Source organism: Phyllobates terribilis, unplaced genomic scaffold, assembly GCF_046119375.1.
Source record: "Phyllobates terribilis strain yellow unplaced genomic scaffold, ASM4611937v1 Scaffold_9__5_contigs__length_417890890, whole genome shotgun sequence".
Lineage (NCBI taxonomy): Eukaryota > Metazoa > Chordata > Amphibia > Anura > Dendrobatidae > Phyllobates > Phyllobates terribilis.
In genome coordinates, this window is record NW_027362769.1 from 94,165,685 (window position 1) to 94,180,395 (window position 14,711).

At 42.3% G+C, this 14,711-nt stretch overlaps 1 protein-coding gene across 2 annotated transcripts in view; it reads right to left on the reverse strand.

Moving 5' to 3' along the window:
- Nucleotides 1-1,468: 1,468 nt before the first annotated feature.
- PPP1R1C (protein phosphatase 1 regulatory inhibitor subunit 1C) overlaps nt 1,469-14,711 on the reverse strand; it is a 75,387-nt gene continuing 62,144 nt past the window's right edge. For both annotated transcript variants that reach the window (XM_073646793.1, XM_073646792.1), the window contains exons 5-6: nt 9,397-9,528; nt 1,469-1,883 (exon numbers count right to left, since the gene is read on the reverse strand). In XM_073646793.1, the coding sequence (XP_073502894.1) occupies nt 1,798-1,883; nt 9,397-9,528 (218 nt within the window). In that variant the 3' untranslated portion in view covers nt 1,469-1,797. The remainder of the gene's footprint in view (nt 1,884-9,396; nt 9,529-14,711) is intronic.

Here is a 14,711-nt window from a genome sequence, read left to right on the forward strand (position 1 = left end):
TCGGACAAATGCAATCCGATAAAAAATCGGATTGGATTCGGACCATTTTAATTCTATGATGGTGTACTCAGTGGCGTTTTTTTTCAGCTCCGATCGGATTGCGATTGCATGTTGGATTCGGATCGCATGCACCCATATAAGCCTATGGGTGCGTGTGACAATCGCACTGCACTCGAATATCACCCGAGTGCAGTGCGATAACCGCAGATGCCAGCAACAGAGGAGATGGAGAAATTGAGTTCTCCGTCCCCTCCACAGCTGTTCTAGTTAATTTATAAAGGTCTCTCTTTGATTAACATTAAATTCTCTAACAACGTACAGTATTTTAGTTAGCTAAACTAGACAACCTATATACGTTCTTTACTTACATATTTTTCATCTGCACAGGTGTAACTAACTCCTGTTCAAGGTGGTAAAAAAAAAGTTGGTAAACATATCAATTGAAATTTTACATCATCTATTCGGTTAAGTTATTAAAAAACAAAAACCCCAAAACATCTTTACAGATTTTATCTTAAAATGTCTAATTTTTATATCCTAAATTTTGTGCCGATTAATTTCATAATACACCACTATAGGGCTGATCTTGTTTTTCCATTTCAGCAATTCAGATATTCTGCTTCCCTAAAACAATTAATCCCACAATATTAAGATATCCTTCATCATTAGGATAAGTTATAAATAACTGATCACTGGGAGACAGCCTCAGCTAATTTTGGCAGTCACATATACAATTAATAGCACAGAAGGCGAGCATGCGCACTTCTGCTATATTCAAGACAGGGGATAAGCTTACACTCTTGGGAATAACTTTTAAAAGGGGTTTTCCACTACTTGGACAACTTCTCAGTCACTATATTTACCCTGTGTAAAATAGTAACACTTGTACTCACCCATGGTGCAGGCGCCATTCCAGCAATGTTGGTACCGGCTCTCCCAGCGCTCGTGTGTAACCCTTCCTTCAGAAGTAACTGACATTCGGAAGAAGTCAGAAGGTAGTAGCAACTCTCACTTGTTCCGGGTGTCAGCTCCATCCAAAGGAAATGAGAGTGAACCGGGCTCTAACTGACTGCAGGGCTCACATGACATAATGTCACGCAAACCCTGTTAGAGGAGGTGCCATCATTGCTGAAATAGGGCCCGCACCAGATGTGAGTATATCGCTTATATTTTTAAATGAGGGAAATATGGTGATTGAGAAGGGGTTGTATGCGTAGTGGACAACCCCTTTAAACCAACTAAACAGTAAAAAGGTAAGATTTGCAGTCTACAGTCACCACTAGAGGGAGTTCACTTTGCATGGATTTATATAGCCTAATAAGAAATCACTATTCTGTATGTTCCTCCTAGTGGTGTCCAAAACTTTATAATGTAGCTGTATTAGGGGGAAAAACTCAGTAGAACAAACTATCACTGTACAACAAAGAAGTTGATCTGTGCTTCCAATCATGAAAACAATTAACATTCGTTTTCTCTAAATCTTTATTTATACATTGGTTATTATTTTATCCTATTTACAGATGATTGTCTTCTCACTGCACACATTTGTTAGCCGCTTAGTAGGAATAATAAAGTGAATCCAGTAATACAGAAAATCTGGAGGATGTGACATCGTGTATGAGCTCATTCTGTATCTGATTATGATGAAGTGGTGCATCGATGCTCTACAGTTCATGGAAGAAATCTCTCTTATAAAAAAAAAACACCCGCTATAATTCTGAGAGACAAATACCTCCCAATATGTTATCAGATGACAAAATAGTTTGCAGTTCTAATAAAAAATGGGCGCATATGTATTCAGTGGTCACACTCTTCATCCTCAGCGTCTCCTTCTTCTTCCTCGAGAAAAGCTGATTCCTCCTGTTTTTTCATCTGTGTAACCCCTGTAAATGAACAGATATAGGTCACATTAAATTGTCTTTACAAGCAGACTGACTGTCGGTCCTGTCTTATATAAATCAATGGTTTCCTTGTAAAGTCAATCTGACCCTCACAAATTACAGAAATAAAATACTACAGGGGGTTTCTAAATAAGAAATCAAAGGGGCGGCAAAATATAAATCATTGGGTTTTCCATTCTGTACTTAGCATTTATAATAGAACACAATACATAAAAAAGTACTTCTCAAGCTAAGTAAAAGGTCTCCATGACCTTGTGGTCCAGTGATGAGTGGACGAGAAGACAATGGTTAACAGTGTCACCAGTCTTCTGATGCTTGCTCCATAAAGGGAACTGTCTAGTATCTAGTGGGTATTAGTTTAACTGTTACCAACCTTCCAGATATAATACACAATATACCTGGAAGTGACACTATAGGGGTCAGCTAAAACTACCACTATCTTAGTAAATATCAGAAAGTAACTGTTACCAACCTTCCAGATATAATACACAATATACCTGGAAGTGACACTATAGGGGTCAGCTAAAACTACCACTATCTTAGTAAATATCAGAAAGTTTTGGTGCAATAAATGTGATGAGGGTCTACTTGTAATTCCTGAATCTTAGTCCTCTACCTATAGCCTGACATGCTGCCTTCCTCTGGATCAACATGTTAGCTTATGGTTGAACTCAGAGGACTTAAGTCTACCTTCAACATTAAAAGCGATGAAACTATCTAGAATAACCAGCATTTACTGGCATAAGGTCCATTTAGACAAGCCAATAATCAATGACTGAATGTTCATAAGAATTCTTGTTCTTGACTATCAATCCTGTTTAAACAAGCAAGCAAATACCCATCAAAATACTTATTCTTTGGGTGCGATGACTTTTAAGACAACGTAAGAATTATGGTTATCGGCAGCACATCACCCTTTGTAAACAGTGATGTGCTGCCAACAACATGATATTCTATGGGCACAGAATGATCATATGAAAGATCATTCTGTGCACATGTTCCTCAGCTAGTGAATATAGATGATCGCTAGACTTGGTGTGAATTCATGCGTACATCCCATTTCATCAACCACAGCAGTGGTCTGTGGCCGATGAATGGAAGCCTCTTACCTAGCGATGGCCATGGCTCTTCTTTTAATTAGCCAGCCTGGCGTGATGATTGCCGCCAAACCACTTAATCAAAATAAGATACCGCCTTTCTCTCCCATCCAGCTGCCACAGACCATTGTGGTCGATGGAGTGGGATGTGCAAATAACACTACTGATCACCGATTGTTGGTTGATGAATTGCCTAGACTGATCCCTCTAAAGGGGATATAGTAAATGTAGAACATCATTATTTGCAACATATTTGGCAGTGGTTTATGAAAAAAAAAAGTATAAACTACTTAGTAAATGTGAGCCAATGACCCTGACCTTATAATATATTATTACAAATATCTGTGATATCTTTTATAGCCAGGATTTTGGAAAGGATTTATTTTATTGTCAGTATATTAATACTGTTAATATTTATTATTGTGGAAATTGCCTCTTCAGAGAGAAAGAGGACTTGAACTCTATAGCGCCACCTATTGGAGGCTGCAATCCTACAAGTCACAATTGACCCTTTAATGAGTCTTGCAATATGACTTAGGATAATAGCCAAATCATAATCTCTATTTATTCTCAGAATAATCTATTTATTATTGTTGAACTAAGTCAAGAAGGTATGAGCGGAATGGGGTGACGATATACGTAGATGGCAGCTTGTATAAGATGGATGCTGCTAAAGTACTATGCGTCAACCGAGAAAAGGAGAACCAGGTCTTCTAATGAAAGTCCAATTTACAGCAGGCCACACATTATCCCACAGATATTATGAATTATGGAAGTTTCCTTATAGTAAGCGCCCCATTATGAGTCACCTAGTTGAATGACTAGGCACATCCTGGATAAAATGCTGACTAGCCACAATACAGCAATAAGGGATAATGGAAAGGACCAAACTAACAAAAACTCCACAAATTGAAGAAAAGTCAGATCCACAAATAAAGGTGCTGGGTATCTAACTGTCATGCTTCTGGATTCAAACCTTCTGTGTTCTGTGATCGGCGTCTCTTTCTACTGAGCCACAACTGATACACCTTTTCTTTGGGTATTTTAGTACTGTTATCTTTGTTTCTGTTGGTTTTTGGCAACAGGTGTTTTTTATTCACTCTGTTTGTCTGTCCTATCACCTTTCGGATGCAGCTTTAAATACTTTAACCTATTGGTGTTTCCTGCTGGTGATAAACTTTGTTGGATTCATTCATTGTGCCATAGTTGGTTGTAGTTGATTTGCGTGTGATTCCTTTTCTCCTTAGGGAACTGCTACTCTAGCTATCCTAGGAGCTGCTAAGTACATTCAGGGTAAGCAGCCGTCGAGTTTGAGCGCCATTACGTTACCTTAGGGTGCCAACCTCCGCATTCAGGCAAGGACAGACCAGGGTCAGAGAAAGACTTTCCCTAGTGTGAACAGGGACGGGTCATGTTCAGGTATTTGTCTTCTGGGTTGCATGTTACCCGTGTGAATGTGCTTTGGCAGTCATAACACTAACATGCTGTTGTTGTTGGCATAGGGCAAGCAGGAGGATGCTCAGTAGTGGGTTCTGTTCACATTTAGGAGTTATTCCAATGTGTTTTGCTTTTGCCCTGATGAGTAGATTAGTTTAGTGTGCTGTGCAATTCTACCAAGTACCTGGGTGAGAGATTCTGTGATGGGACGTTAATCCAGGGAACTAGTTTGATTGGCAGATGTGGAATTGAGAAATAATTTTTCACCTAATATGGAGCTATTAGCATCTGCCTCATAGGATTTTGCCTTCATCTGGATCAACATGTTAGGTTATAGGTTGAATTTGATGGACTTAGGTCTACTTTCAACCTTAAAACCATGAAACTGTGTTTTTATTTCTGTAAGTGTTCTGCTAGCCAAAAATGAGAACATGTATGTACAGTAACAGTGCGTAGTATTTCTGAGCCATTGGCTGCTCCACAATCCTGACTTTAATTTCTGACAGAAGAGCAGCCTACTTATCAGCTATATTAGCTCTCAACAGCTAACCGACTAAACACAAGTCTGCAGATAATGTGTTTCCCTGAAAATAAGCCCTAGCATGATTTTTCAGGATTTTTGGAGTATGCATGAAATATAAGCCCTACTCCAAAAATAAGCCCTAGTTACAGTCATGGCTGGCATTAAGGGGGGGCAAGGGCCCCCCATTGTCTTAGGGGCCACCAAAGTTTCTATTCTGAGCATTAAGACTGCTTAAGGACCTTTGTTGACATCACAGTCATGTGACCATAATGTCAACAAAGGTCCTTTAACTGTGGGAGTCTAGATGAGCTGAAGAGGAGACAGGCTGATATGTACCATATGTGTCACGGGTGTGTCAGATGTGACAGACAGTCACCCTGCAGTTGGTTGCAGAAGATCTCTTTGTTTGGTATTACAGACACCTTCTTAGCTGTTTCACTGTAGGACCCAGCGGCTACCTCCTTCCTGCTAATTGACACCATGGCGTGGGTGTTTAAATAGTTTCACTTTGCAGCAGTAAGGTGCCAGTGATACTCACATGTTTGCTTGTGAATGCTTGGAGCACTCAGACTGCTATCTTCCTCTGTGGTGCTAGGAGGATGCTAGTAGTTATCTCTCTGAGTTCGGCTAAAGCTAAGCTATTTCCCCCCGTGTTTGTCTCCCTTGTTGTCTTTAGTCATTAGTGGGGATTGACTAGTGCTCATCCCCCTTTCCCTATCCAGGCCTTAGCGCTAGAGAAACACAGGGTTTAGGTTTGCATGCAGCGATTGGTGAGGAACCAATATAGGGATGTTAGTGGAGACAGGGTGATATCAGTTCAGCCTAGGAGGTCTCCAATCCCCCATTTCCCTAGAGTCTGGGCTCCCTTTCCCCTTTCTCTTTGTGTTTCACTTAGTCTTTCACACACCTTGCATGACAGTATGTGCAGTGTGTATATGTTTGTGCAGTATGTGTGTATATACATGTGTATGTGCAGTGTGTGTGAGATGACATGATTATATTTGAATAAATGTTGATTTTTTTTGTATTCAAGAATAAATGTGGATTGTTGTGCATGAAAAAAATAAGACATCCCCTGAAATAATACCGACCCTAAGCCATCTTTTGGAACAAAAAATATTATAAGACCCTTTCTTATTTTTGGGGAAACACAGTAAGTTCTCCTGGCATCTCTTCCATATTAAATATAGGTGAAGATATACAAGACACAAAAATTGTGCATGGGAGCATGTAGAACACAGTGTGAATTACAGGAAAAATAGGATTTGATTGCTGAACGTATCTTTGAGCAGCCATCAAATCCTGTTTTTCAATGTTATGTGACATTTGCAAATAAAATCCCTGATGTCAAGAGAACATGGTCAGTGATTTATTTTAGTAAAGAAATTAATGGTAACATCCCTGATGGTCTAGGTTGGCAAAGGAATTAACTTCAGCATTCCTGGTTATCTAGGTCAGAGAAGAAGTAGAGATCAGTTTTAGAGAAGAGCAAATAGACTTGCACTACCCTGGTCCTGCATACAATTTAGTCTTCCATAGAAGCTGGACCAAGGAATATTTCACTTCTGCATTGGCAATCCTCTGCTGCTTTCTAGACCCCAGTAAAACCATGTAATTGCAATACCTAGTAAGCGGCAGAGGAGCCAGGGATGCCGGGCACAGGACTGAACACTGCCCTGATTGCCTGGCAGCCAAGGACCAAACTGAATGCCAAGCCAGGGTAGTTCGAATCCTTTTGTTAATCCATAGTTTACTCACTTTTTAACATTAGGTTTTCTCTGTGACAGGAGGGAACGTGCTGAAGATGGCTTCAGCACCTATCTCCAAGGAATGTCCAGGTGGTTTGATTCCACCTATGATTGGAAGGTTATGAAGGGCATGGTCGCCCTAGCATCCAGCTTAATGAAAGGAGTAATCCTAAAATCTTCTAATCCATCAATTGCATTGCTGGATCAGCAGAAGTCTAAACTTACCAATCATTTAAATATTTTTACAGCATCTAATAAAATCTTTTTTGAATACAATTGTGCACCTTTTATCATGAAAAGTGTCCATCGTCTTCCCGTACATGGTCCAAATGTTAATCTAATTATTTTACCCCTGGTAAACAATCCTATATTGCTCTGCGCCTCAATGTTACAATGCATCTTACAAAGTCCTTTTATTATTTGCACTCTTTGTATATTCCACATACTGCATTTACTTAATGTTATTGGCAAGAACAAGGGGTCACCCTGTCCTGTAAGATTTGTCAAATTTTATATATGCGTGACTACTGCTGTTCTCTGATTCTAGGGCATTTTTGGCATGTAGCATGACTGTTCTGACTTATTTTATACGTATTGTCAAACTTCCATTGTTCCTAATTATCCAGAGCTCTTGTCACCAGTCTATTCTTTTCTATTATATAAATATTATATTTTCTTTGTTCTGCAAGACTCCATAACATGTTTTCACAATTTTTTTTTCATATTAGACTATTTAAATAAGAAACATACCAAAGTAATAAAAGGGTTATCCAGGAGTGTATACGTGCTTTACATGTGTTCAGAATTAATACAAATTAATATACTGTAATTTACTAAGCTCCACCAATATCTCGCTGTCAGTGATGGTCACTAGTGCCCCACTTATGCTTTTGGCTCGATATGGGATTTTCCTTCTCTTCCCCATGTCAGTGAGGAATAAATAAGGGGTTGACATCACCCATTGAACAAGTGAAAACCAGGAGTGGGATACACAATGGTCTAGGCTTTCAATGAGTGGGAGATAGTGCACTTGGAATAAGGCTATGTGCCCACGATGCAGAAATGCTTAGGATTTTTTCCTCAGCGTTTCTGCATCTCCCTGGCAGAAAAAAACGCATGCGGCTTTTACATGCGTTTTCCTGCCAGGGACATGCGGATGTGAAGCGTTCATCACATGCATTTCGGCATACGGGTTGTCAAACACTTTCCAAGCGATTTTAGCATCACTTGTAAAGTGCTTGACAACTTGGTCACACTATATAAATCCATGCAAACGGCATTGATTTATATACTGTGACCGAAAGAATGGTAAAAAATAAAAAAATATATATATACTTACCCTCTGATGGCCCCCGGTGTCTTGTTTTCCTCCGTTCTCCCTTGCCGGCAGCGGTACACTGAAGGACCTGCCGACGTCAGCGTCGCGTGACCCGTCACATGACTATGACGTCAGCGCAGGTCCTTCAGTCCATCGCGAACTGCCGGCAAGTGAAGAGAAGGACACCGTGGGCCGCCAGAAGGTAAGTATATATTTATTTTTTATTTTATTCTTTTTTTTCACAGTTTTCTATGGTACCCGGGTCCGGAGGAGAGTCTCCTCTCCTCTAGACCTGGATACCATCCGCACATTAGAACTCATGGAATGCGCATCTACATATACAGTGATGCGTAATCCATGCGTTCTAGTGCAAGTCAATGGCGGCAAAAACGCAGCACTTCTGCAAAATAATTGGTAGTGCTGCGTTTTTTTCCGCAATGATAATCCGCAGCGGAAATTTCCACAGCATGTGCACAGCACATGCGGATTATCATTGGGAAACATGGCAGGCCTTCTACCATGCATTTTTAAGCGTTTCTGCAGTGTTTTTGCCGCTGCAGAAACGCTTAAAAAACGCATCATGGGCACACAGCCTAAAACTTGAATAGTGCACTAGTTGGAATAAAAAAAAATCCTACTATACATTTTGAAAAAACAATGTCAGGAAAAAATACTGCAAAAAAATTGCATATTTACTGAAAATACTATTTATGTAAATACTTTACCCTTGGGCTGTCTTCACACAGCATTTTGCATACGTTCAAAATGCATTGCTTTGTACATATCTACCTTGAATCTAATTTTTAATTTTTCATGGAATAAAGTTTACAAGAAATTTTACCAGGAGCTGGAAATAATTTTTTCTTTATTTTTCATGTACACCACGAAAGTTTGGATCGCGATTTTCGTGCAGACTGGACTTATTTAACTGGTGAGCTGGAATAAAGCTTTTCTAATTTTTGTATAGGCTCATTTTGTTTTATTGTTTTTTTTTCTTGGGTTTTATTTAGCCGGCTCTTCATGCCGAGAGCAGCAGCAGCAGTACTGAGCAATGTATCTGCGAATCCAGCTCTAGGGTGAGATAAACACTACAAACTAAACCAGCGTTGCTGCTCTTCTTCTCCTCCTCCTCCTCGTTCTCCCTTCTCAATAGGCAGCTGAAATCTGGAGTTTTTCAAATGAATTTTTTAAGTGAATAATGAGTTCAAAAGTCAGTAGGGAGGAGAAGAAATGGCTCAGAAGTGGACAAAGAAACATCTTTTTTACAAGATATATAATAAAGTCCATTATATTCATGTGTACGATTGTTTTATGCAAAGTTTTTTGGAAATGACAGTGGACAACTAAGTCCTTACTAGTTTATAGCTCCTACCTGGAAATAATGGCAAGTCAAGATAGTATGGAGTGTCTTTTCGTCTTGGTTTCTTAAGCAGTTCAGTTCTCTCAATAACTGTTTGCTGTTTGTCATCAGTATAAATTAAAGATTTAGACTGCTCATTGATGCCTGTACATGCAATAAAGTAAATTAAAACATAAAAAGCATAACAAAGCAAATAAAAGATCCAATGTAATCTGAGTTTTCTATAAAAGCAAAATCATTACTTGAAATCCTTGAAATACTGAGTGTAAGGGCAGGTTCACACGAGCGTATAAAGAATCGTTCAGAGTTTCATTCAGAAAACACAGACAATTTTTTTCTCACTTGTCATCCATGTGTAGTCCTTATACAATCCGTTTTTATTCAGCAGCTATTAATTTATTAATTAATTTATTTATTTGTACGACCAATTACAGTTTCCAACGTTGCAGAAATGCAATGTTTCCGTAAAAATACCTCGTCGTGTATACCACACTCCCAATTAGGTTAGGAAATCTTTACATATAAGATCAACTTATGTTTGAGTTATCCACACATAATTCCAGTTGTTAAAAAGCATTTCCAACCCAAAACATAATGTTGACATAAATTAGAAAGTTAGAGCACACAGCACTATTTGGTTATTATGTTATTACGGTGATTTTGTCATTTCTCTCTTTGTTGTGGTCCTGATTTGTAAAAGTGACCATCAGAAGTAATGCCACAGCAAAATGCAAAAAAAAAGGGTCAACACCCTAAAGACTTGCGCAGACGACCATATTTTCGGTCCGAGTGCGATCCAACAAAACATCAGCTCACACTCGGACCAATGTTATTTTATGGGGCCATGCACACACATGTGGCGGCACGCTTGATTTGCATCCGACATTCCCTCACTGACTCACTGGTAGTCAATGAGTAAGTGGAAAAAATTGGACTGCACTCGGATGACATCGGAGTGCAGTTCCATTTTCAGGGACTGACAGAATGGAAAAGATGGAGATTTTTTTTTCCATCTTCTCCTCAAAATTGGATCATACTATGATCACACTCTGATCAAACTCTGATCAGAGTGTAATCAGGGTTTGATTGGCATAATCGGCCCGATTCTCTCGGATGAGAGAAATTACTGTTGTATTACAGTAGCCTAATAGTAAAAAAAAATGTTTGTTATATGTTTACATGTGGCGGTTGTGCTATAGTTTTTATACAGTGTTAGGTTTCACTTGGTCTTTCTTACTGCATTTTTGCACATGTAAAGGAGTGGAGAAGCTGTTGACACCCCCCTTGAAGATCACATGGTTATATAAGTCATTGTCATGTTTTAAATGTTGTTTTATCTATTTTGTGGCCTGCAACAGTTGGTTAGCTACAGACAGGGTTAAATATTGGGGCCAACCCATGGAAAGAGGGGTTGCGCGGGCAAAAGGAACTCAGTTCCTGTTGTTAGGCAGATAGGGAAGTACACTATAAAGGAGAATGACCTAAGGTCCTAATGTTAGCAGAGCTGCATTGAAAAGGGTGTAGTGTGCAGAGAAGGGAGACCATACTTGAATAGCACGTCCAGAAGTAAACAAGAATTAAGTGGCAGAAGACAAATGGGGCCTACAGCAAATGTAATCTTTACTCGATAAGGCTATGTTCACATGTCCAGTAATCATTCGTTAGAACGGATCCAGCAGCAATCCGTTGGCAAAAGAGACGTGCAGACACAGCTTTTTTGTCTGTTTTTAAAAAACTGATTTCAGCTGGATCCGTTTTTTTTACATTAAAGTCTATGGAAAACAAATTTGTTAATTAGCCACCCGTTTTTCTTTCATTTGAAAGGGATCCGTCTTTTGCTTCCTGAATCAGTATTAGATGGAAGATGGCTAATTAATGGATCCGTTGTCCATAGACTTCAATGTTAATAAAATGGATCCAACCGAAATCAGTGTGAGGTTCTGAGACTTTCTATCATGGTTTTTATGTCATGTTGTGCTTGGATCTTGTTTTTTCCCTGCAGCCATCTTGCTTTCTGTTTTGTGCATCCATTTTGCCCTCAGTTGTAATGGAGTCTTCAGCCTCTACATCTCCACCCTGTTTTGCTGCCACTTGCACTTAAGCAGCCTCAGCTGTCAGTTCAGTGCTTCTGAATCCTGTCTGCAGCCAGTCTGTAACATTGCTTCCTGAAGCCTCTGGACTAAGCTCTTCAAGTCAGCTTCACTCTCTGAGGAATCCTCATTGTTTACCTGCCTGTCTGAGGTTTCCCTTTATGGATCTGAGTCTTCTTACCTGCTGGATCACTGGACTATTGGTCTACTCAAAGGACTTCTCAGCACCCGTGAGAGAGACTTTGCTTATTGCTTAAAGACTGTCTTTTGTTTTTGTGCCTTTCGCGACCCCGGGGAATCCAGGGTTAATCCAGTTACACCAGGAGGTGTTCTCTTTTGCTCAGAGACTTGTATTTTACTGTGCATCTGCTTGTATGACGTAATACAAGAATATCACTTTATCAAGATCTGTGTTTCTCGTACTTCCTTTGCACTCATGCCTAGACTCCATATACACTGAATTCTACACATTACAATCAGTTTTTTAGAAACTGATAATAAAATTTGTGCCTGCTCAACTTTTTTATCAATGGACTGCTGCTGGATCAGTTCTAATGGATGACTGATTACTGGACAAGAGAACATATCCTTAGAAGCGAAAGTGTTGCCAAACCTGAGGGTCATAGAGGAGAAGATGGCACACCCACATCCAATACACTGCACTTTAGGAGGGAAGGGCGAGATTGCTCCTAAGGGAGAGCACAGTCCCTGGTCCCTAGCTGGAGGGTGGAACAAGGTAGAGGAGGTGGGTGGAGGAAGTAGATCAGGGGAGCACTGACACGAAGAGTATAAGTAGAAGGGGAACCATCTAGAAGCAGTTCAGAGGAGAGACAGTTGGGAGTGGGAGCTCAGAAGGACCTCCGCTCAGGAGAGAGCGGAGTCGGGCCTGGTGAGAGAGGCCCAGGAGGAGAGAATGAGAGAGGAAGGAAGCAGAGGGAAGGGCTCCGGAGACAGAAGGGATCCCAGGGGCACGGTGAGTGCAGGAAGCCACCCGTGCGCCCGAATTCACATGGATGTGGAGGGATCAGGCTGCAGAAGGGGACCGGCCCCAGACTAGTGGAGAACAACCAGGCTCAGCTAGTAAACCGGAGGCAACAGCATTTGCAAGTTGTTGCAGCCAAAACCCACAATTATATCGCTGAAAAGGTGGCCATGTGGTGTCCCTGAGGGTTCAGTTGCCACAGAGGTACTGCACCTCACTTAGAGGTGTGGCATCTCCTCCTCTCAGGTAAGGATGGAGTACTGCCCGGGACCCCAACACCCGCATTCAACACTACACTACTCCAGGCTGGCTGGAAGGGCAAGATGCGCTGTGTTCTACTGAGCCCTGTCCCTGGCTGGAGTTTGGGGAACCAAAGAGAGGGGGAAACAGTAGTGGGTGTGGGTGGAGGACGTAGAACAGGGGAGCAGTTAGAGAATAGATATAAAAAGGAAAGCCATCTTAGTTAGTTAGTGAGTGCAGTGAAGTGACCAGTAAGGAGAGGAGGGGAGCAGAGTCTCTTCAGGCGCTCTGCTCCAGAAAAGGGCCTAGTAAGATGGAGGCCCAGGAATTCAAGGGGAGTCAGGGAGGAAGGCTCCAGTAACAGAAGGGACCCCCAGGGGGTACGGTGAGTGCAGGATGGCACCCGTACGCCCGAATCTGCCAAGAGTCAGAGGGATCAGGCCGCAAGAAGGGAACCGGTCCCTGAATCAGCCGTGTTACTCCAGGTCTCGGCTGGAAAAACCAGAGGCTTCTGCACTTCCATGGTGCAATTGCCACAGCCTCACCATAGTCGCTGTGAAGGGGCATCAAGTAGGTCCGGGAACTCCAGGTTGCCTAGAGGGACTTCAGAGCACCCGATCGGGACTGTGTGTGGGGAGCGCAGGGCAGGAGGGAGAAGACCCAGCGCGGGAAGTCGGCTGGGGAAGTAACATAGACAGGGGGTCCTGTGAAGTGCTTCTGATCCACCTGAAGGAGTGCTGAACCCCCTACCTGGCTACCGCAGCGTGACGTGGGAGTCTGACACCTGGACAGTGTACCCGAGGAACCTGAAAGGAACTGTGAGTAAACTCGGATGACTGCACTCCACTGTCTCTGTCGGTTATTTCCATCACCCCACCGCACCTGCACTACAATGCCCAGCATCACCATCTGCACCAGCCCTGCCCCGGGGGCCTGCTCCGCCTGTGGGGAGCAGAAACATCCCAGCCGCCATCCCATCACCCCCGGAGGTCTGCAGCAGCGCCGGTAACCCTTACCGGAAACCACAGGTGGCATCACAAGACAAACTGTACACTAACACCCCTTTTAAAGAGTGACCCCATGGTACGGGCCCGGGAGCCGACTGCCGTGACATCCTACAAAGAAAGTAAAGGCCCAGGTACCGAGTCTCTCCCCCATATCCCCACTGGGCGAGTCAGCCACATAGAGTCCAGGGGATTGCAAGTCGCCCAACAAGGCCCGAGGCCACTGGTTTGGGACACTGATTGTGAGGCACAGGGCAGGAGGGTGAGAGCCAGCGCAGTGAGACGACCAGGAACGGTACATAGAATGGGGTCCCGTCCAAGTGCTCCTGAAATACCTGAGAGTTTGCTGGATCACTACCCCGGAAGGCACAGGACAGCGTGGGCGGTTATAATCCGGAAAGTGTAACCTGAGGAACTTAACAACTGTGAGTAAAACCTGAAGATTGCACCCCACTGTGTCCTTGAATAATTGCTGCTCCAGCGCCTGCCTTGCACTACACCAGCAACATCTATAAAATCACCACTTACTGCCCTGGAGCTAAGCTCTGCCTGTGGAGAGCTGTACCAACCCTGCTGCGTCACCATCAGCTCCAGAGGATCTGCACCGCAGCGGCGGCCCCATATAGCCGCATACCACAGGTGGCATCACGAACATTATCTCTATAAAAACTTTATTCCCCTTTCTTTTTACTTTCCCTTTAATTAATTGACCGCCCGGGGCCACGGACTGGGTCATTGCCACCGTGACATCCCCAGCACCGACCGGCCCGGCTACCGAGTACCCCACGGCCCAGGGGGCGCGTCATATATCTCATATGTATCTCATATGCATATATCTGTCATCTCTCATACCTATTTGGCTGTCTTTTATCTATCTACTGTATATATCTATCGCACTGCAACTCCATTCTAATAGGGATAAAAGTCCTCTGTTTTGGCAATCGGTGGGGGTTCCAGTGTTTGGATGTCCACTGATCTAGAAGTTTTCATCACCTATCCTGTGGATGAGTA